We start from the raw sequence: 23,561 nt of genomic DNA, 5'->3' as shown, positions 1-23,561 counted from the left end.
AGCTAACATGGCTGCCACAGAATTGTTTTTATATTTTTCTTAATTTGACTAGGCAAGTCAGTTAAGAACAAATTCTTATTTATAATGACAGCTTACCAGGGGTTGACTGCCTTGGTCAGGGGCAGAATGACAGATTTTCACCTTGTCAGCTCGGGGATTCGATCCAGCAACCTTTCAGTTACTGATTGGTCCCGTGTGGCTCAGTTGGTAGAGCATGGCGCTTGCAACGCCAGGGTTGTGGGTTCAATTCCCACAGGGGGACCAGGGTTCAATTCCCACGGGGGGACCAGGATGAATATGTATGAACTTTCCAATTTGTAAGTCGCTCTGGATAAGAGCGTCCGCTAAATGACTTAAATGTAAATGTAAATGTACTGGCCCAACGCTCTAACCACTAGGCTACCTTCCAGCCCATGTTGAATTGTTAAGTACTATATGCATCATAATGCAGAAACCAATGACCTAACTACATGGTTTTGGTCTGGTCTGATCTCACCTCCTCCAGCCTTCCTTCCATATTTGAGGACATTTATTTCCATTGTTAGAGAGGTCACTTGAATATCTTGTCAATATAATAGACAATCTTTATCTGCCTCCTTAAAATGTTCCTGCTGTTATCAATATTTGTTGTAAAATAATAAAATGTAAATATCACTGACTGATTTTTATTCCTCTCCAAATGTTTTTTTAAAGTTGACAAACCTAAAGGAAAGCTGTTACTGGAACAACTGATACGTCAGAAGAAAGATCTATCAATCCCATCACTGATTTACACTGAACAAAAATATACACCAAACATGCAACAATTTCAAAGATTTTACTGAGTTACAGTTCATAGGGAAATCAGTCAATGGAAAAAACATATTAGGCCCTAATCTATGGATTTCACATAACTGGGCAGGGGCGCAGCCATGGGTCGGCTTGGGAGGGCATAAAACTACCCCCTTGGTAGCCAGGCCCAGCCAACTAGATTGAGTTTTTCCCCTTAAATAGGCATTATTATTGCAGACAGAAATACTCCTCAGCACCCCCTCAGACGATCCCGGATGTCGCCTGGGGTGGCGTGGTTTGCGGTTGAACGTACTGCCAAATTCTCTGAAATGATGGTGGAGGTGACTTATGGTAGAGAACAACATTGAATGCCAGTTGCACATTCCCTCAACTTTAGACAACATATGTGGCACTGTGTTGTGATCTTTTATTGTCCCCAGCACAAGACTCACCTGTGTAATGATCACACAGTTTAATATGCCACACCTGTCAAGATAAACACTCACACTCATAAAGCATGAGAAATATGCTTTTTTTGCATATGGAACATTAGTGATATTTTATTTCATCTCTTGAAACATCAGACCAGCAATTTACATGTAAACTGAACAAAAAATATAAAAACACAACATTGCTTGTACAACCCTTCCTGTCCATATTCAATAGTCTGTGATTGCAGGCCAACAATTTGTGGTGTTCCTGCATTTGCAGGAATGATCGCCTCAAGCATCCAATTGGTTCCTTCTACCAGTGACCAAGCTAGCTACCAGTGTCGCCCCCGCCTCCGGACTGTTCACCAGAGTCCTAACTAGCAGACGCAAAAACACCCACATGCAGGAACACCATGATTTACAGGCCGCAATGACACCCCTCTCTCCAGATGCAAATACGTGTACTTGGCATGAAAGAGAAAATACTGTCAAACCGATACTGCACGGTAGCAAGTAACCTAAAATAAATTAACATGATTATAATAAAAACGTTTTTTTTTTTTTATCATCCAGGTACCTGAGGAAATATATGTAGTGAAAGCCACCTGCCTCTGCGCATAAGATATATTTAACTAGGCAAGTCAGTTAAGGACAAATTCTTATTTACAATGACTGCCTACTCTGGCCAATTTGTAAGTCGCTCTGGATAAGAGCGTCTGCTAAATGACTTAAATGTAAATGTAAACCCGGATGACGCTGGGCTAATTGTGCGCCGCCCATTTCCCAATCACGGCCGGATGTGATGCAGCCTGGATCCCTTGCCAGTCCCGTCGATGTTATACACAAACTATCTTACTACCATCTGTCGTCCCTTCATTCATGTCTCTCCTTGTTTTTAAATGTACAAAACAACTCAATTCAGTTGAAGCCAATTCACTTGTCATTGGTCCAAAGGGGAGCTGACATTTACAGGCCTAGTCTGACATTGAATAAGTAACAACTGAGGTTTTGCGACCTGAAGTTGTCCACCTAGGGTACTCATATCTGCCTTTAGGTTGCTGCCAATAGAAGGCTGTGCTCCCTGAACTACCATGGCAGTATCATGATCAGAACATGCCTGCTCGACCTTTAGAGAGTGCCTTTCAAACGGGTATTTTTTAATATAGTATTGATTTTTAAAGTCCTCTTTGCACTCAAGACAGCTGAAGGTCTCCCTTGTGTCTGAGCTGATGTATCGTGAACAGGGATTTGAGCCTAAATACCTTGCCACAGACATCACAGGTATAGCGCTTCTATCTGTGTATTACCATGTGTTTGGTCTCGCCACCTTTAGTCCCCTAAGTTGTTCCACATATTTCACAGGTGTAGTGTATTGGTTCACTCCTTATTGATTTTTCAGAACTGACTCAAACGGACTCTGTTGGTTCTCAATGTCCTTTGACTCAGGTTCTTTGTTAATGGTCAGTGCCACCATTAGAGGGTGCTTTTTAAGATGGTACAGCCTTTGAAAGTCATTATTGCACTCGGAGCAGCTGAAGGACCATTCTCCCTTGTAAACAATGCAATCATGCGTGTCACGATCCCTGCGTTCCTTGAACATCTCGCCACAGTCTCAGCTCCAATAGTTTTTTCCAGTGTGACCACTCTCATGTGTGTCGTGAAATGTGGCCTGCCGGAAGTTTTTTTTGCATAGAGCAACTGTACGTTTTCACTGTGTGTTTGGAGCGCTTGTGTCTGGTCATGAAGTTGCGAAGCTTGAATTTCTCACCACAGATATCGCAGCTAAAGGGCAGGCCTGTGTGCTTTATCATGTGACTTGTCATTGTGCCTTTCTTGGTCTCAATCTTACCACATATTTCACAGGTGTACATTTTTATATTTATATTATTACATTTCTTCTTTGTGGGTGCTGCAGCATCCTCAGCTGACACCAGCAACAGACTCTGTTCTCTCTTAACGTCGTCGAGTCCAAGTTCTCTGGATCACCCAGAGGCTGGACTTCTCGTCCTCATCACTTTTTCCTGTGATATTCTGATTGGCCTTGCGATTCTCTGTAATCCACACACTGTAAGCTGGAAAGAAAGTCACCAACAGTACATTTCTTAGTGATCCATCATATTGGCCAATACAGAAGCCCTAATTGTTTCAAAGAAGAGTAAAGCTCATGCTGCAGAGTTGTGCTTTTTGTATTGAACATAAATTACAATAATAGATTCAACTGACCTTGAGACTCCATGTCATCATCATCCTCCTGTTTTATGACAGGTCTACTGGAAATGTCTCCACCCTCTTCCAAAAGACAACCAATGATGTTATCAGCTTTTAAGCTAGTAGATCACAGAGCAACAGATACACAAGCATCTTGTGGTTAAAAAAATAGTATTCAATGAAAACTATGTTGAACATAAATCATGGAACACACGGGTATTTATACATTTCATGTTTAAAGGAGAATCCTTGGGAAACCAAACCTAAAACACTTTATCTGTATCCTAGATGGTATATAGAGTTTATTTAGGTGTTATTCAAAGCCTTACGGTACTATTTACGGTTACAGGCCTGCTCCACTGGATGTGTAACTTTGGCTGGGCGTGACATGCTCACATGGTTTCCCATTAAACCTGTGCGTAAACAGCGCGGCTCTGAGAGATATCTACCCTTACAAAATCAACAGCCAAACCACAAGCTCAACTCACCATGTCTGTTGTCTGACTAAGAGCCTGTGATTGCTCTTCTCCCTCTGGTACCAGTGATGGCGGACTTTTATCTTCCACAGTAGGCTCATGTTCTAGCCAAATACCATTGGCCTCTTGTTCATTGAGGATTTGATCAACGACTGGGAAGTTTCTCAAACCTGGTGGGGTAGCCAACAAACAAATACAGATGATTTCCTTCAAATCTGGTTCAAGAAAATACAGTGATAACGAGGCTCAGATTTCACAAAACATAGTGGAAATATTGGCCATCAGCACTCATGACATTTATATGTAAAATAGATTAGATTGTATTTGTAAAGCATCTTTTCACTGCTTGTCATGAATACTTTACTTAACAGAGCCAGGGCACCCCCCACAGACCACACATTCAGCCAGGGAGGCAGACTGCTAGCTCGCTATCTTACAAGTGGGGAAATAACACATCGCTAGCTATAGCCTATTTGTAATCAACCTGTACTCGTAACTGTCTGTATTTATTTAATCTCACCGAGGTTTTGCATTCTCTCCCTGCAGATCGCTGGCTTCTCCGTCCAGGTGCTATTCTCCATCGCCTGCAACTTTGTCTTTATCCTTGGACTTTGATTTTGTTCCTGCACCATTTCCACTCGAAGAGCAGCATAGGTTTCTCCCATAAGTTGACAGATGTCTTGCAAGGCTGTTGCTGTCAAAGTTGACCTAATGGAGGCAACACGACAACGAAAGGCGAGTTTGACAGACATGGCTACAAACATTAAGGAGATGATGCATGTGATGTGACTGAATCAGTGTGAGTCCTCTCTCAAAACCCATTGGAGGAAAAAGCCAGAGGTCTCGCCACACTGACATTCTCCTCCAATTGGTTTTGAGGAGAACGGACACGAGGAGGAAGCCCCTGAGATTCTCCCAGTGAGAACGAAATTACTGGAGTAGTTGAGTTGGGGTTGAAAGTTGCGCCAGTGGCAGCGTAAATAGTAGTTTATCTGCCACAAAAAAAATCTCAATTTGAAAAACCCTAAAAAGGAAAGCTGTAACTGGTTCAACTGATAAGTCAGAAGAAAGATCTATACATTTCATAATTTTGATTTACATTGCTTCTCCAACCAACCCTTGCTGTCCAGATTCAAGTGTGTGTGTGTGATCGCGGGCCGTTACTGCATGTGCGCATTCCAGCTTGTGTTTAAGTGACTTATAATATTCTGGATTTACCAGTATAGCTCCGCATTGACATGATTGGTTGATGTAGGAGGGGCGGGAAGTCCTGTATAAACAAACTCACTTCCTGCACAGGAACCCCGCCTCCAGCCTGTGTACCTGGAGTCCTAGCTTAAACATAGAAGTGTAAAGAGGGATTCCTGCTGATACAAACACCCACATGCAGGAAGACCCCGAATTCCAGGCCACAATTACACCCTTCTCTCCAGATTCAAATAAGTTTTATTGGCATGAAAGGAAAAATCCAAGCTGCATGTAACAAAATTCAGCCTAAAATAAATTTACATGAGGATTAGAACCAAATAATTGCTTAAAAAGATAATCCAGGTGCCTGAGGAACGATGTGCAGTGAAGCCCACCCCTCTCTGCGCATATGTAATCCCCTGCCACTCCCGTCTAATTCCAGTCCCGTAGCTGTTCTACACACTATTTCCCCACTCTCCATTGGCCCTTTATTCATGTGTAAATGTTTTGTACTTTACAAAACAACTTCATTCAGTTGAAGCCATTTAACTTGTCATCTTCAGTGGGGACAAAAAGGGAGCAGCCATTTTCAGGCAGGCGTAGGCTGTGCTTCCTCGACTTCTATAGGAACACGTCGTTTTTGACAGTTACTGTGATCGTTGCTCAACTTAGTCTGTGGGACCTGAACTTGAACCACCTAGGGCACTCATATCTGTCTTTAAGTCACTGTCAGTAGAAGGCTGTGCTCCCTGAACTACCATGGCAGTATCATGATCAGAACATGGCTGCTCCAACTTTAAAGGGTGTTTTTCAAGCTGGTACTGACTTTTAAATCCAGTGTGTCTGAGCTGATGCATTGTGAACAGAGATTTGAGCCTAAATACCTTGCCACAGACATCACAGGTATAGTGCTTCTTTTTGTGTATTACCAGGTGACTGCGCATGCCACTTTTAGTCGCCCAAGTTTTTCCACATATTTCACAGGTGTACCGTATCATTTCACTCCTTATGGGTGCCTCAGAACTCTCAACTGACCCAAACTGACCCTCTAGGTCCTTTGACTCAAGTTGTTTGTTGATAGGATCTTCAACAAAGGACTCGTGTGTGTCATTATCCCTGCGCTCATTTTTTCCCCTGTGAGTGCGCTCATGCCTGATTAACCATTTGATGTGCGTGAACACTTTTCCACACACAGAGCATCTGAGTTTATAGTGGACAGTCTGGTCCACCATTAGAGGGTGTTTTTCCAGCTGGTGTTGTTTGAGATGGTACTGCCTTTGAAAGTCCTCGTTGCACTCTGAGCAGCTGAAGGGCCGGTCTCCCTTGTAAACAATGCAATCATGTGTGTCGCGATCCTGGCGCTCCTTGAACGTCTCGCCACAGTCTGAACACCAATAGTTTTTTCCAGTGTGACCACGCTCATGCGTGTCGCGAGATGTGGCCTGCCGGAAGGTTTTTCCGCACACAGAGCAACTGTAGATGATCCCTGTGTAGTGATTGGAGCGCTTGTGTCTGGTCAAGAAGTCTCGACACTTGAATTTCTCACCACAGATATCACAGCTAAAGAGCAGCCCTGTGTGCTTTATCATGTGACTTGTCATTGTGCCTTTCTTGGTCTCAATCTTACCACATACTTCACACGTGTACATTTTTATATTATTACATTTCTTCTTTGTGGGTGCCGCTGCATCCTCAGCTGACACCAGCAACGGACTCTGTTCTCTCTTGAAGTCGTCGAGTCCAAGTTCTCTGGATCTCCCAGAGGCTGGACTTCTCTCTTCCTCATCACTTTCTCCCCCGATATTCTGGTTGGCCTTGTGAGTCTCTGGAATCCACTCGCCATAACCTGGAAAGGAAGTCACCAACAATACATTTCAGTGACCCATCATATTGGCCAATACAGAAGCTATAATTGTTTCAAAGAAGAGTATAGCTCATGCTGCAGAGCTTGTCTGAGCTTTCTGTATTTAACATAGATTACAATAACTTTAACTGACCTAGAAACTCCATGTCATCATCCTCCTGTTTTATGACCAGTGGTACTGGCAATGTCTCCACTCCCTTCCAAAAGGCAATGAACATCATTAACTGATCAGCCTTTACTAAACTTGTAGGTCATACATAAACAGTTACACCTTTCTGTGGGTTACATAACTTTTTTATTTATTTACAATGCAAGGGGAATTACATGATTTGGGTGTCATGTCATATGTTGAACACAAGTGCATTTCTTTGGAAGGGCATGTTTTATACTAGCTGTGCTGCGCTGACCACACCGAGAAGCAGCCCAGCTGGTAGGAGACACAGCTGGAGTCGCACAAAATGTAATATTTAACATTGCGGATACAGTTCGGAATTACACGTGTATAACATCTAAAGACATGCATCACTATACTGAGAGCGTTGTCATTTCTAAAATTCCATATTTCTGTCTTTTTTTTAAGCCTTTGTTCATTTTTTTCCTGTACCCCTACAACTGCTGAACGAGCACGAGCGGGGTAAGGTTCTCAAAAACAAGTGAGAATAAAGTGTCTGGGCACTTCTATAACATGCATCGAAAAGATTGATTTTGTTCAAATAAAGTGAACTTTCACCTTCACAGGAAAACCATTGTGGAACCAGAACTAAAACGTTTAATCTGTAGCCTAGATGATATATAGCGTTTATTTAGTTGTCATATTTAGTTACAGGCCTGCTATATTGGACGTGTAACTTTTGCTGGGCGTGAGACGCTCAGGTGGTTTTCAATTAAACCTGTGTGTAAACAGCGCGGCTCTGAGAGACATATTTACCCTTAAAAGAATCAACTGCCAAACCACAAGCGTAACTCACCATGTCTGTTGTCTGACTAAGGGCCTGTGATTGCCCTTCTCCCACTGGTACCAGTGATGGCGGACTTTTATCTTCCACAGTAGGATCACGTTCTTGCCAAATACCATTGGCCATTGGAAGTTTCTCAAACCTGGTGGGGGAGTAAACATACAAATATAGATTTATTTTTTCTGAAAATGTGTTAACACAAAATAGGGATAACGAGGCTCAGATTATAACAATAATGGAAATATGCCATCACTCATGGGATAGCTGTTTATCCAAAACATATATTGTGTTTGCTATATAGTACCTTTCACTAAGGAAATATGAGCTAAGCAATAGGCCCATTACTGGTTATCAGACTAAACTCCACTTCCTGGTGGAGGAAGTTAATCTTTCACCATGGAGTAGAGTTTAGTCCGCTAACTACAAGCCAGAATTGGAGCCAGGACGCCCGTCCGTCAGACACGCGACTGCTAGCTAGCCATCCTCTCCGCTCCGGAAGATAAGACGACAAAAGCTTCCTGCAGACAAATAACCTATACGCACAATAGCTAATTTAGCGAGTCATTACACACCGGGTGTTTTACGGCTGTCCGTGCAGTTCGCTGGTTTCTCCTTCCCGATGATATTCTCCATCACCTGCGACTTTGTCGATCTTTGGTTTTGTTCATGCAACATTTCTACTCGAAGAGCAGCAAAAGTTTCTCCCATAAATTGACAAATGTCTTGCAAGGCTTTTTCTGTCAACGTTTCTAAAATGGTGGCAACACGAGAACGAAAAGCGAGTTCGACAGACATGGCTAATTTAACCTGGTAAATGTTAGCTAGTGTGCTAGAATGAAATGACCGTGGAGCCAAATCTGTTATAAATTAAAATCAAACTCCTCTGTCTGTGGTGGAACCTCTGAATTGCGGGTGCCCGTTTGGTTCCGGGCAGCTGACGAGGTTGCCCCGGTGATATACCGTAAACACTCTTATCTGCCTCAATTTTCACCAACTGTTTGAATATTTGTGTTATACATGCAAAATAATAAAATTAAACGATATAACAGCTTGACACATCTTTATTCCTCTCAGAAAGCAAGAACATATTGGGTTGACAAACAAAACAAAAAATAATACTATTACTGTAACCCCCGATGAGTCAAGGAAAATCTAATTTCCTTCATTTTGATCAACTGTTCTTCCACAACCCAAGCTGTCCAGATAAAAATAAAAGATATACATGAAAAAGGGAAAATCCAATATTGCTAAAGCAATACTATTGCTTTAAGCAATAATATTCAAAACAATACACAATTGCAGGTAACACAATACACCCTAAAATCAAATAAGACCGGTGTTATACTGATGGTTTCACAGGTGATTGGTGGCACCTAAATTGTGGAGGAAGGGCTGGTGGTAATGGCTGGAGTGGAATGGTAGCAAATTACATGCAATTATGAGCCATCCTCCCCTCAGACTCCTCTGGATGGTTTGACAGGACTGATGGTTTGTTTGCAAAGCTGATGGTTGTGGCGAGATGGAGTAGGCCTATCGCTCCATCTAGTTGTTCCGGCAGGCTAAACCTAACTATCCCTTTTCCTAACCTTAACCTCATTCTCCTAACCTGCTACATTAGTCTTTCTAACCTGCTAATTAATTAGATCCTCCATTACAGCAACACTGGCGGCTTCAGAGCGAAGTGAAATCACATAAGGCACAGAGTTATTGAATGGGTGCAATTTCACACAAAATAATGGCGGGTGTCTGATTATAGACCATGTGCATTTATGGCAGATTTCGAGCCATGACACATGTAAAATATGTAATATTTCACAAAAGAAAGTGTCCAACTTGTTACAGAGGTTTATATCTTGTAAAACAGGGGGATTTGTTTAGAATTTCATGCTCGTTTTATTATTTAAGTGGAACATGAATTGCATGATTCAAGTCACAAGTGTGTTCTAAATTGATGGGTTTATCGATCCCTTTGCCTGGCTACCCCAACACCACACCCACAAAAGTTTATTCTCTATAATGAGTTTGGATTTGAGGCCTTGCAGATTATTTCTAGAACGGGAACACAACTGTTCTGATTGGTCCAAGAAACCAATTGGTGAGAATCTCCCCTTTCCACAGTGGAGTCACATTAGTTTGTAGCCAAAACAGTTCGGACGCTACAAACAGAAGTGGTACTGACTTCAGACGTGTCTCATGGGGCTTGTGGACGGTTATAGAGTAAAACGTAGACCACCATCGTGTTTGGGAGAGTCTCATCTTTCCATAGGCCAAACCTTTTGTACGCTACAGCCGTTTTCATGATAAACCCATTTTTGGGATGTCTCATGGTCTGACCTACACTGCTGTAGCTCGGCCACCTTCCACTGTAGACGTGGAAGGCCGCCATAGCCGGATGCGGTGTATTGAGACAGTCCATGAAAAAATTATTAATATATATATTTTTTTAAATGGACTGACCAATGTAGAGATTTTCAAATACATGCAACGTAAAAGTTTAATATCAAGAAATTTATATTTTAAATATTTTTGGACATCAGAACATCTTGAGGGAAGCCTATTGGAGTCAGAAAATTATATTCATATGATAGGTAAGCTATTCAAAACTTTGCAGAGAGCCTATCCAACTGACAAACTCTTAGAAAAAAAATATTAACTATTGGAACCAAGAACTGAGCGGTCAAACAGAAATGGATCCAATCGTTTTTTCCACCATTCATTTTTCCCATTGGGGATTTTAGAAACACTTAAAATAAGGACTGTGTTTTGTGTAGGCTTACCCTGTGATGTTTTGATAGGTGTAGATCTCTCTAGGACAAGGTGGCTTATCAATATATTCACCCCCCCAAATGAAATGCTAATTAGTTTCTAATGTGTATCAAACTACAAATACCATGATCTGGAATACCGAATCAAGGCAAAGGTAAGAATCTCTAGAATAACTATCTAATGTTAGCTAAACGTAGTAATGAATAATATTTTTGAAATTGACAATCCATACCTTCTGGGAATGCTATAAAGTCCAAAACTTTCTAATTCCGCCTGTAAGTTTGCTGTCAGAAGTATTACAATGTAAATAAATGTACCTTTAATCCATCTGTCTGCATATTTCAAGCCATGGAATACGAGAGTGCAGTGAGATGGACAATATTTTTCTCGTCAATCATCTTAAAAACGTAAATACATAAACTGTAAATCAACCAATCCTCCATCGTTAACAATGGAAAGGTCAAATGGTTTATTATCTAAATGTTGAACATGGAGAGAGACAAAATGGTACAGTTTGAGGCAGGCGCTGAGGGGGGTGTGAGCAGTTAGATCTGGGCATGGTGATGTTGTGGATGTTCGTGGTGTGTCTTTTGTATGGTAAAAAAATAAAACTATGTATCATGACCGGGATGTGGCTGGTCCACCATTAGAGAGTGTTTTTCGAGCTGGTGTTGTTTGAGATGGTACTGTCTTTCAAAGTCCTCATTGCACTCTGAGCATCTGAAGGGCCGGTCTCCCTTGTAAACAATGCACTCGTGCGTATCGCGATCCTGGCGTTCCTTGAACGTCTTGCCACATCCAGAGCACCAGTAGTCTTCTCCAATGTGTTTACGTTCATGGTTGTCGCGCGATTTAGGATATACGAACATCATTCCACACACACAGCAACTGCAGGGTTTTTCTCTTTTCTCCTCAACAGTCTGCTCCACCATAAGAGAGTGTTTTTCCAGCTTGTGTCTTTTGAGATGGTACTGCCTTTGAAAGGCTTCACTGCACTCGGAACAGCTGAAGGGACGTTCTCCTTTGTAATCAATGCACTCGTGCGTGTCACGATCCCCGCGCTCCCTGAACATCTCGCCACAGTCGGAGCACCAATAGTTTTTCCCAGCGTGACCACGCTCATGCGTGTCGCGAGATGTGGCCTGCAGGAAGGTTTTTTCGCACAAAGAGCAACTGTAGGTTTTCACTGTGTGTTTGGATCGCTGGTGCCTGGTCAAGAAATTCTGAAACTTGAATTTCTCACCACAGATATCGCAGCTAAAGGGCAGCCCTGTGTGTGTTATCATGTGACTTGTCATTCTGCGTTTTTTTCTCTCAGTCTTTCCACATATTTCACAGCTGTACCTTTTTTTACATTTCTTCTTCGTGGGTGCCGGCGCATCCTCAGCTGACACCAGCAACGGACTCTGTTCTCTCTTGAAGTCGTCGAGTCCAAGTTCTCTGGATCCCCCAGAGGCTGGACTTCTGTCTGGCTCATCACTTTCTCCTGTGATATTCTGGTTGGCCTTGTGAGTGTCTCGAATCTCCTTGCCATAACCTGGAAAGGAAGTCACCAACAATATATTTCACAGGGATATTTCTCAGTGGCAAATACAGAAGCTAAGAATAACTCATGCTGCAGAGTTGTGCTTTTTGTATTGAACATATATTAAAATAATAGCGTCAACTGACCTTGAGACTCCATGTCGCCATCATCCATTTCCTCCTGTTTTATGACAGGTGGTGCAGGCCATGTCTCCGCCCCCTTCCAAAAGACAACCAATGCTGTTACTAAACTGATCATACAGCAACAATTACACCAACACTAGCATTTGTTTTATTGTTTTTATTACAAAAACAGGGGGAATGACACCAAAATAATGGAATATGTTGAACACAAATTATGGAATATATTTTAGACAAATGTCTTCAGAAGGGCATTTATGTTTAAATGAGAATCCTTGGGAGCCCTAAACGTTTAATCATCTGTAGACTAGACAGTATAGAGCTTGCCTAGGTGTCATTCAAAGCATTATTACTTGCAGTTACAGGCCTGCTAGACAGGAATTGAAACGTTTGCATGGTTTTCAATGACATCTGGCTGGGCGTAGTCAGTGCAGCTCTGAGACATATCTAAATCGACAGCCAAACCACAAGCTAAACTCACCATGTCTGTCATCTGACCAAAAGGCTGCAATGGCTGTTCTTCCTCTGGTACCAGTGACGGTGGACCCTCGTCTTCCACAGTAGGATCACCTTCTAGCCAAAGACCATTGGCCTCTTGTTCATTGAGGATTTGCTCCACGACTGGGAAGTCTCTCAAACCTGTTGGGGAAGCTAACATACAAATATAGATGTAAAAAAATAATGTGTTCAACACAAAACTGGGATATTGAGGCTCAGATTTCCCAAACATAGTGGGCATATGCAATCATCACTCATGGCAGGATGGCGTAACTATGTTTGTCTGAGAACTAGGTTGCATTTGCTATAGCTACGTTTCACTAAGGAGGTGATAGCATAGTAATCCGCCTACTAACGTTACTGGCAACAGACTGTTACCAAGGTTACTCCATGGATATTAGTCAGAAATAAGTTCCTGTAAAAAAAAGATGCAAGTATTTTCCAGACAAAATTGTGAATACAATGTTAACTTAACATACTTTACCGGTTGTCCTGTCCGTTGGTCCTTTTAGCTGTAGGTATTGGAAAGTATTAACCCGACTTTTTGCTGCACCAGTAGGTTCTGTTGTTTGTATTTTCCATCTCCTGACGCATTTCACGTGATGCACAATATGTAAACAATAGCCGAACGTTGTCAACCAGAGTGCATTCCCTCTTATTCAACTGTGAAATTGACCAGGTGATTGCGTGGGACAATGTTTGGTCTGTGCTTCGGTTAATCTCGGCCATTGTTGAAATATAAGTGGCGTGCGAATTGCGTTTGCATTGAAAATACTAACCAGAAAGACAAAACGAGATACAGACCAGCGTATTGTCTCAGATTACCTCCAACATAGGACAAAAATCATCAGACAACTGGTAAAATAAAGTTTATTCAACAGTCTGACTTGTGATGGGACTGTTAACAAACAGTGAGCCTAACGTTACATGTTAGAGACGAGAGAGAAGCCTCCCGGAATCGTTGAGGTTAGTTACTGTCCAGACTTGGAGCTAGAGCGTCCCCCAGACAGGCGACTATTAGATATCCTCTTCGACCCAGAGATGTGTACCGTTAGTCACAGTAGGCTTCAAGTGAGTAAGTGACATGGCTAGCTAGCTAATTGTAGGCAAGCTTCCTACAGACACCGCCTATACGCATAACCAACGTAGTTAGCTATGACTCACCTGGTTTTTGAATTATCTCCATGCAGTTCGCTGGCTTCTCATTCTCGATGTTATTTTCAATCGCCTGTAACTTTATCGATCTTTGGTTTTGTTCATGCAACATTTCCACTCGAAGAGCAGCATAAGTTTCTCCCATAAGTTGACAGATGTCTTGCACGGCTTTTTCTGTCAAAGTTTCCATAATGGAGGCAACACGAAAACCAAAAGCGAGTTCGAAAGACATGGCTACAAAATTCACGAAGCACGCTAATTTTGCAGCGTTAAATTACTGTTGGAGCGTTTGAATTGCTGATTGCCGTCTGGTTCCGGACAACTGACGAGGTTGCACCGGTGATATACCGTAAACACTCGTTTATCTGCCTCCTCAATTTGACAAGCTAATCCAGTATTTATATTGTACATGCAAAATAAAGCGAAACGATATCACAGGTTTTTTTTTTTTTTTATTCCTCTCAATAAACAAGAACATATCGAGTAGACAAACCTTAAAAAAATAAATGCTGTTACTGAAACCACTGAGTCACAAGAAATATTTCTCAATTCCATTTTGCTTAACAACTCTAATACAACCCTTTCTGTGAAGACGTTTTTTAGCCCATAGATTGTTGTAATGTTTGAGTCTCTCAAATACCACATGAACACACAGATGGCTAAATGTATAGAATAAGAAAAATGAGCTTTAAAACTGCAAAATTCTCCCCACCATCAAGAGGAGTGTGAACAGAGAAATATACTTAGAAAATAGACGCTGGGCACAGGGTGGTCCCCAATGTTGGAAGGGGGGGGGGTCTGGGCAAAAAAGTTTGGGAACCCCTGCCATAGCTGATGGTTTAGATGGTTGTGGCTAGACGGAGTAGACCTACAGCTCCATCTAGTTGTGGACAACTGTAGCATTTTAGTTAAGCCTAACTCTAACTCTAACCCTTTCCCTAACCTACTACGCTAATTATCCTAACCGGCTGCGGTTAGTTCTCCTAACCTGCTATGTAAACAAACCATCAGTCCAGACAAATCATCAGTATACCCACAAGTGTGTCCCGAAGTGGACAGTTTATTGATCCCCTCGCCTCTCTTTGGAAGTCACCCTTGGGAGTTGACAGCAACACGTGACAACGGAGAGCCCTCCGAGTGAGTTGGTAGGGGTGAGGGGGTGGTTTGGGAATCACAGTCTATTCACGTTAAATGCTGCATATTTTGGCTCAATCGGAAACGTCATTTAAAACGTGAAGCGCGCTGTAACAGTCCAGATCGAATCTAGGCCCAACATGAGCATTAAAGATGGCTGTAAAACATTATCCAGGTGCCTGAAGTTAGTTGTGCAGTAAAGGCAGAGATGCGATCCCCTGCCTGTGTGGGATTGAATCCCAGCCCCATCGCTGTTCTACACACTATTTCCAACGCTATCCGTCACCCCTTCATTCAATTACATGTCTATCCTTTTTGTACTTAAAACAACTTAATTCAGTTGAAGCCATTTCACTTGTGTCAACTTAAACTCAGGTTATGTTACTGGAACTTTTCCACCTAACGTACTCATATCGGCCTTAGGGTCATTGTCATTTGAAGGCTGTGCTCCCTGTACTTCCATCGCAGTATCATGACCGGGACGTGGCTTGTTCATCATTATAGGGTGTTTTTCCAGCTGGTGTCTTTTGAGATGGTACTGTCTTTCAAAGTCCTCGTTGCACTCGGAGCATCTGAAGGGTCGGTCTCCCTTGTAAACAACGCACTTGTGCACATCGCGATCCCCTCGCTCCTTGAACGTCTTGTCACATCCTGAGCACCAGAAGTCTTCTCCAATGTGTTTGCTTTCATGGTTGTCACGCATTTTAGGATATACAAACATCATTCCACACATAGAGCAACTGTAGGGTTTTTCTAATTTCTCCTCAACACTCTCGTGTTTTCCTTGATGTTTGGCTAAACAGGTGTGGCGCTTAAAATTCTCACCACAGATATCACAACTAAAGGGCTTCTTTTTGTGTATTAACATGTGTCTGTTAATGTTGCCTTTATTCATAATAATCATACCACATGTGTCACAGGTGAAACGCGTGGGTGCCTCAGTCTCAGAACTCTCAGACAACTGACTCTGTTGGTTCTCAATGTCCTTGGACTCAGGTTCTGGTTCGACAGTCTGGTCCACCATTAGAGGGTGTTTTTCCAGCTGGTGTTGTTTGAGATGGTCCTGCCTTTCAAAGTCCTCGTTGCACTCTGAGCATCTGAAGGGCCGGTCTCCTTTGAAAACAATGCACTCGTGTGTGTCGCGCTCCTGACGCTCCTTGAATGTCTTGCCACAGTCTGAACAACAATAGTCTTCTCCAATATGTTTGCGCTCATGGTTGTTGCGCATTTTAGAATATACAAACGTCATGCCACACACAGTGCAACTGTAGGGTTTTTCTACTTTCTCCTCAACTCTCGCGTGTTTGCTCTGATGTCGGGTAAATTGGGCTTTGCGCTTAAAATTCTCACCACAGATATCACAACTAAAGGGCTTCTTTGTGTGTGTTAACATATGTCTGTTGATGTTGCCTTTATTCATAATAGTCATTCCACATATGTCACAGGTGAAACGCGTATGTGCCTCAGAACTCTCAGACAACTGACTCTGTTGGTTCTCAATGTCCTTGGACTCAGGTTCGACAGTCTGGTCCACCATTAGAGGGTGTTTTTCCAGCTGGTGTTTTTTGAGATGGTACTGCCTTTGAAAGTCCTCGTTGCATTCTGAGCAGCTGAAGGGCCGTTCTCCCTTGTAAACAATACACTCATGTGTGTCGCGATCCTGGCGTTCCTTGAACGTCTCGCCACAGTCGGAGCACCAATAGTTTTTTCCAGTGTGACCACGCTCATGCGTGTCGCGAGATGTGACCTGCATGAAAGTTTTTCCGCACACAGAGCAACTGTAGATGATCCCTGTGTAGTGATTGAAGCGCTTGTGTCTGGTCAATAATTTCTGACACTGGAATTTCTCGCCACAGATATCACAGTTGAAGGGCAACCCTGTGTGCTTTCGCATGTGACTTGTCATTCTGGCTTTCTTGTTCTCAGTCTTTCCACATATTTCACAGCTGTACCTTTTATCATATTTCTTCTTCGTGGGTGCCGGAGCATCCTCAGCTGACACCAGCAACGGACTCTGTTCCGTCTTGAAGTCGTCGAGTCCAAGTTCTCTGGATCCCCCAGATGATTGACTTCTCTCTTGCTCGTCACTTTCTCCTGTGATATTCTGATCGGCCCAGTGCGTCACTGCAATCCACTTGTCGTACGCTGGAGAGGAAGTCACCAACAACACACAGTAACTATAATTGTTACAAGTTAGTGTAGTTGAGCTAGTCTGTGCTTTTGTATTGAACACAGATTAGAGTAAAAGATGAAACTGACCTTGAGACTCCATGTCGTCATCATCCATTTCCTCCTGTTTGATGACCGGTGGTGCAGGCCATGTCTCCGCCCCCTTCCAAAAGACAGCCTTTAATTAAACTAGTAGATCATAAATACAATGGTTATACTAACATCTTTGTCGTTTTATTTATTTTTAAATAAATCAAATAGAAAACACTACAGGTGGAATGACACCAAAATAATGGAATATGTTGAACACATCATGGAATGCACTGAGTGTACAAGACAATAAGAACACCTTCCTAATATTGAGTTGTACCCCCTTTTGCCCTCAGAACAGCCTTGATTTGTCGGGTAATGGACTCTAGATTGTGTCGAAAGCGTTCCAAGGGGATGCTGGCCCATGTTGACTTCAATGCTTCCAATGTGTCAAGTTGGCTGGATGTCCTTTGGGTGGTAGACCATTCTTGATACACACGGGAAACTGAAAAACCCAGCAGTGTTGCAGTTCTTGACACATACCGGTGCGCCCAGCACCTACTACCATACCCCGTTCAAAAGCACTTAAATCTTTTGTCTTGCCCATTCACCCTCTGAATTGCACAAATACACAATCCATGTCTCAAGGCTTAAAAATCCTTCTTTAAAATCGGCATCCTCCCCTATAGCTATATCTCGTGCTAAATCCAGTCCGTGGCACATTGGGTTGTCAAGTCATTTTGGCACGCTTCCATACAGCCTGCGATGCGCTGCACTACAAGTCACAGCAGGGACTGCCAACGTGCTGCACGCCAAACGGCAGTGCTTTGCCTCATACACAGCCCTCATCCCAGACCCACAAACCAGCCAGCGCCTTGTCATATCATCACTAATGGCACTGACTGAATCATCTACCAGACCTTTCATTTAAAACGTCTTGTAAGCTAAATGTTCATGCCAAGTTTGGGTTCCAATGGGTCATCGCTGCAGCCTACAGAAAATGTCATCTGAGTTGTCAAAATGTCAAAGGATTCACATAGTTATAAATTACTAAAGGAAAATAGTTCATACAAGCAAGTATAAATGAGTCAACAGTTGAGTCATCTGCTTATTAAATTACAGCATGATGGGTTTACATCGGTGAATTGGGCTCCCGAGTGGCACAGCGGTCTAAGGCGGTCTAGTCCCTGGTTCAAATCCAGGCTATATCACATCCGGCCGTGATTGGGAGTCCCATTGGGCGGCACACAATTGGCCCAGCGTCGTCCAGGTTTGGCTGGGATAGGCCATCATTGTAAATAAGAATTGGTTCTTGCCCAGTTAATTAAAAGTAATATATATCAACGTCAATTGCGCGGCTTCGTGTGTCCCGTTTATCACGCAGAGGGGAAAGTGTATTATTGCTCTCTTATTTTAATGTGAAAAATGCTATAAAACAGCATCCTACGTACACTGAAAATGTTGCATTTATATTTTTGTACAAAGATTTTACCAAGTTACAATAAAAAAATGAAATAGGGCCTAATGATTTTTTTTCTTTTCTTCTAATCTATGGATTTCACATGACTGGGAATACAGACATGCATCTGTTGGTCACAGATACCTTAAAATAAAATATAAAAGTAGGGACGTGGATCAGAAAACCAGTCAGTATCTGGTGTGACCACGATTTACCTCATGCAGCGTGACATCTCCTTCAGATAGATTTGATCAGGCTGTTGATTGTGGCCTATGGAATGTGACGGTGCGAAGTTGCTGGATATTTGTGGGAACGGGAACATTGTCTTACACGTCGATCCAGAGCATCCCAAACATGCTCAATGAGTGCCATGAATGGTGAGTATGCACACCATGGAAGAATTGGGACATTTTCAGCTTCTTGGAATTGTGTACAGATAGTTGCAACATGGGGCAGTACATTATCATGCTGAAACATGAGATGATGGCGGCGGATTAATGGCATGACAATGGGCCTCAGAATCTCGTCACGGTACCTCTGCATTCAAATTGCCATCGATAAAATGCAATTGTGCATGTTGTCCATAGTTTAGGTCTGCCCATACCATAACCCTCACCGCCACAATAGGCCACTCTGTTATCAACATCAGCAAACCACTCGCCCAAATGACGCCATACACGCCATCTGCCCGGTACAGTTGAAACCGGGATTCATCCATGAAGAAGCATATTTCTCCAGTGTGCCAGTGGCCATCGAAGGTGAGCATTTGTCCACTGCAAGTGGGTTAGGACACCGAACTGCAGTCAGGTCAAGACCCTGGTGAGGACAACAAGCTGTCCGGGTGGGTGGTTTCAGACGATCCCGCAGGTGTAGAAGCCGGATATGGAGGTCCTGGGCTGGCGTGGTTACGTGATCTGCGGTTTTGAGGCTGGTAGGATGTAGTGCCAAATTCTAACACGACATTGTAGGCGGCTTATGGTAGAGAAAATAACATTAAATTCTCTGGCAATAGCTCTGGTGGACATTCCTGCAGTCAGCATGCAAATTGCATACTTGCTCAAAACTTGAGACATCTGCGGCATTGTGTTGTGACAAAATTGCACATTTGAGTGTCCTTTTGTCCCCAGCAAAAGGTGAACCTGTAATGATCATGCTGTTAATCAGCTTCTTGATATGCAACACCTGTCAGGTGGATGGATTATCTTGGCAAAGAAGAAATGCTCACTAACAGGGATGGAAACAGATTTGTGCACAACATTTGAGAGAAATAAGCTTTTTGTGTTACGTTCATCATTTTTGTTCATTGTACATAAATGGCGATTATAAAGGGACATATTTTTTCAAATAAAACAATGGCCAGTTTGGGTCGCTTTTGTATGACATTTTTCTTTTAAAAACAAACATAATAGGTCATGTCTGGCCCCGCAAATTCATTTTTTTCAATATGGGCCTTGCGCTGATTGCGTTTGACACTCCTGATCTACACTAATTGAAGTCAATTTAACAAGTTACATAAATAAGGGATCATAGCTTTCACCTGGATTCACACGTCATGGAAAGAACGGGAGTTCTTAATGTTTTGTATACTGTGTGTATATTTTACACAAATAAATATCTTCAGATATGTTAGGAATCCTTGTGAAACCAGCCCTAAAGGTTCTATCTGTAACATAGATTGTAGAGTGAATCTAAGTGTCATTTAAAGCCTTACTATTTGCAGTTACAGGCCTTCTACACTGGACTTGTAAGGTTTGCTGGGCTTGAGATGGTCACATGGTTTTCAATCAAACCTGGGCATAAGCCAGAGGCTCTTTGAGACATGTAACTGACAAAATAAAAGTCAACACTTGAGTAAATGAGGGATACAAAGTATATTGAAAGCAGGTGCTTACACACAGGTGTGGTTCGTAAGTTAATAAGTACTTAACATCCTGGGCCTAAAATGAACACCTGTCAACTGCGGGTAAATTTTGGCATTGGTGGGCAAGATATCTGTCACCATCCACATTGGCGGGTGGTCAAGGCTCTAAAGTGCGAGCATGTCAAAGTATAATCACATTTATAGTAAATTAAATGCTGCAGTAGCTGTTTTCATATTATTTATGCTGTTTTGTTTCATAGCTGGTGAATGAATTGCACAAAGTCAAGTAACTCCTAATCCTACAGCCTATCCCACGTCGCGCTGCAACACTGCCTGGCTGGGGGGTGTGTGCACAATGAAAGTAAGGCATACAAGTTGGTCTAATTTACTTTAAACTAAAGTCTACGTAAGTGAGACATTGTCCTTATGTTTCGTTGCTATTTTTTCCCCCACAAGGTAGTTTTTTCTTTCAATGTTTGCATTTCAACTGCTAGGGAAAAGACAAAGCTGCTACTAGTCAGACTCACTCACAGGCACAAACATAACTCAAGTAGTATTATCATGATAACCTCCCGCCCTTAAAGGGCAAGGTGAAAACATTTGTCTCATCTATGATATTTTGGTTAAAAGATTCAGGTCATATGAAATGAAATTAAAACAATACACCACTTCTTACTAGTAATACATTTGTTTTATAAACATTACAAAGCATGCTCATCCATTTTCTTGTTTTTTGTTGGTGTAATTTTAAAGAGAATATTTTGTCTGGTAAAAAAAAATCTGAGTAGCTGGTAGATTTTTAAATCTACCTTAGTGGCTGGTGGACCAAAAAATAAATTTTAGGCCCTGTTAACATCCCATCATGTTTAGGGAATGTATAAATATGCCCAGTTGCCCATTAGTTAGGCTACCATGGCTAGAAGAAATCTCAGGGACTTTGAAAGAGGGGTCTAAAAGGAGCATAGGGGGTTAAAGTATGTGTCTCTGTCACCAGATCTAGACCCAATTTAACACTTACGGGTGATTCTGGAGCGGCAGCTGATACAGCATTTTCCACCACTATCAACAAATACACCAAATTATGTAATTTCTCATGGATAAATGTTGCATCCCTCCAGTAGAGTTCCAGACACTTGTAGAATCTATTCCAAGGCCCATTGAATGTGTTCTGGTGGCCCAACACCCTATTAAGACACTATTTTCGCATTTCTTTTATTTTGGCAGTTACCTGCCTCTACCTTTATAAAATCAGCAAACTCAACTCACCATGTCTGTTGTCTGACTAAGAGGCTGTGCTGGCTCTTCTCCTTCTAGTACCAGTGACGGTGGACCTTCATCTTCCACAGTAGGATCATCTTCTAGCCAAAGACCATTGGCCTCTTGTTCATTGAGGATTTGTTCCACGACTGGGAAGTCTCTCAAACCTGGCGGGGAAACTAGCACAAATAAAGCTTGAGATTCTGAAAATGTTGGTTATACGAGACTGAAACTTCAAAAACATGTAGTGGAAATATGCAATCATCACTCATGATGGTAGATATTAATCGGATAAATAGATTGTATTTGTAAAGCACCTTCACTAAAGCTAAATAAATTACATTAGGAGCACAGTAATAGGCCTACTGTAGCGCTGAAGGATCAGGCGACGTCATGAATAATAGCGCTCTCGTACTTTCATAAATAGGCGACTGCTAGCTAACTAGGCGACATAGCTAGCTATTGTATATCTATCCCCACTTCCTATAGACAATTTACATATAGGCATAACTATCGTTAGATATTTAATCTCACTGAGTTTTTGAATGCGCTCCATGCAGTTCGCTGGATTCTCCACCCCTGTCCCATTCTCCATCGCCTGCAATTTTGTCCTCGAACTTTGATTTTGTTCATGCACCATTTCCACTCGAAGAGCAGCATAGGTTTCTCCCATAAGTTGACAGATGTCTTGCAAGGCTGTTGCTGTCAAAGTTTCCATAATGGAGGCAACACGACAACGAAAGGCGAGTTCGAAAGACATGGCTACAGGAGTGAACTAGGAAATTAACTACTTGCGGAACAATTGCGTTGGTGTTAACCGTTTCGTTCCGGACAGCTGACAAGGTGGCGCTGGTGACATACCGTAAGTACTCGTTTATGTGCGGTTGTCACTAGTAACCACAGCCACAAAGTCAAAATCGGTTATATTGTAAAAAATTATGAAAACGAAATTTGCTTTTTGGTCTTTATTTAAGGTTAGCAGTGTAGTTAATATTAGCATTACAATACAATTTTAAGAACAAACTGTAGAAATAGGCGGGATGTATGACTTTGCTGCTGTGGTAACTAGTGACGACCTTCATCGGCCTCCATTTTCCCGCAATATTTGTGTTGTATACAAAATAAGAAAAACACTTATTTAGATCAGAAGAATCTCAATTCCATAATTTATAATGAAAAATATAAACGTAGCATGTAATGTTTCATGAGCTGAAAAAGATCCCAGAAATTGTCCAGCTTTTCCAAAGAGCTTATTCCTCAAAAATTGTGCACACATTTGTTTACATTCCTGTTTGTGAGCATTTCTCCTTTGTCAAGATAATCCATCTACTTGACAGGTGTGGTATATCAAAAAGTTGATTGAACAGCGTGATCATTACACAGGTGCATCTTGTGCTGAGGACAATAAAAGGCCACTCTAAAATGTTCAGTTTTGTTACAACACAATGCTGCAGATGTCTCAAGTTCTGAGGGAGTGTGCAATTGGCAGGCTGACTAGGAATGTCCACCAGAGCTGTTGCCAGATAAATGAACATTAAATTCTCTACCATAAGCTGCCTTCCACGTTATTTTAGAGTATTTGGCAGTACATCCAACAAGCCTCACAACCACAGACCATGTGTAAGCACACCAGCCCAGGACCTCTACATCTAGTTTCTTCACCTGCGGGATTG

General features: G+C 42.2%; 2 protein-coding genes and 1 pseudogene across 4 annotated transcripts; all 3 read right to left on the bottom strand.

The window, feature by feature from the left end:
* Positions 1–875: 875 nt before the first annotated feature.
* LOC129830775 (zinc finger protein 626-like) lies at positions 876–4,979 on the bottom strand (annotated as a pseudogene).
* Positions 4,980–5,309: 330 nt separating this feature from the next.
* On the bottom strand, positions 5,310–14,333 carry LOC129830774 (zinc finger protein 892-like). Its single transcript, XM_055893483.1, has 7 exons — positions 13,988–14,333; positions 12,807–12,976; positions 12,332–12,404; positions 12,005–12,197; positions 7,907–8,036; positions 7,072–7,135; positions 5,310–6,920 (listed from the first exon to the last, which is right to left on the bottom strand). The coding sequence occupies exons 1-7, from the start codon at positions 14,208–14,210 to the stop codon at positions 5,743–5,745; spliced, it is 2,031 nt and encodes a 676-aa protein (XP_055749458.1). The 5' UTR covers positions 14,211–14,333; the 3' UTR covers positions 5,310–5,742.
* An 87-nt stretch (positions 14,334–14,420) lies between these two features.
* Positions 14,421–22,702, bottom strand: LOC129830772 (zinc finger protein 84-like). 3 transcript variants are annotated; one of them, XM_055893474.1, is made up of 4 exons: positions 22,423–22,702; positions 21,898–22,067; positions 17,372–17,444; positions 14,421–17,257 (listed from the first exon to the last, which is right to left on the bottom strand). In XM_055893474.1, exons 1-4 carry the CDS (start codon positions 22,646–22,648, stop codon positions 15,489–15,491), a joined length of 2,238 nt encoding a protein of 745 aa, XP_055749449.1. In that variant the 5' UTR covers positions 22,649–22,702; the 3' UTR covers positions 14,421–15,488. The 3 variants fall into 3 exon arrangements, with proteins under 3 accessions (XP_055749449.1, XP_055749450.1, XP_055749451.1); XM_055893475.1 differs by having other exon boundaries at positions 21,898–22,055; XM_055893476.1 differs by lacking the exon at positions 22,423–22,702 and having other exon boundaries at positions 17,372–17,470; positions 21,898–21,987.
* Between the last annotated feature and the right edge of the window lie 859 nt (positions 22,703–23,561).

This window comes from Salvelinus fontinalis, chromosome 32 (assembly GCF_029448725.1).
Source record: "Salvelinus fontinalis isolate EN_2023a chromosome 32, ASM2944872v1, whole genome shotgun sequence".
Lineage (NCBI taxonomy): Eukaryota > Metazoa > Chordata > Actinopteri > Salmoniformes > Salmonidae > Salvelinus > Salvelinus fontinalis.
This window is presented reverse-complemented; position numbering and strand designations above follow the sequence as displayed.

Coding starts and splice junctions, on each gene's coding strand:
- LOC129830772 (XM_055893474.1), bottom strand. CDS start 22,648: ATGTCTTTCGAACTCGCCTTTCGTTGTCGTGTTGCCTCCATTATGGAA. Junction 22,068..22,422: donor GGAGCGCATTCAAAAACTCA/GTGAGATTAAAT, acceptor TATTTGTGCTAG/TTTCCCCGCCAGGTTTGAGA. Junction 17,445..21,897: donor TTAGTCAGACAACAGACATG/GTGAGTTGAGTT, acceptor GTCTTTTGGAAG/GGGGCGGAGACATGGCCTGC.
- LOC129830774 (XM_055893483.1), bottom strand. CDS start 14,210: ATGTCTTTCGAACTCGCTTTTGGTTTTCGTGTTGCCTCCATTATGGAA. Junction 12,405..12,806: donor TTGGTCAGATGACAGACATG/GTGAGTTTAGCT, acceptor GTCTTTTGGAAG/GGGGCGGAGACATGGCCTGC. Junction 8,037..12,004: donor AAGAAGAAATGTAAAAAAAG/GTACAGCTGTGA, acceptor CTCCCCCACCAG/GTTTGAGAAACTTCCAATGG.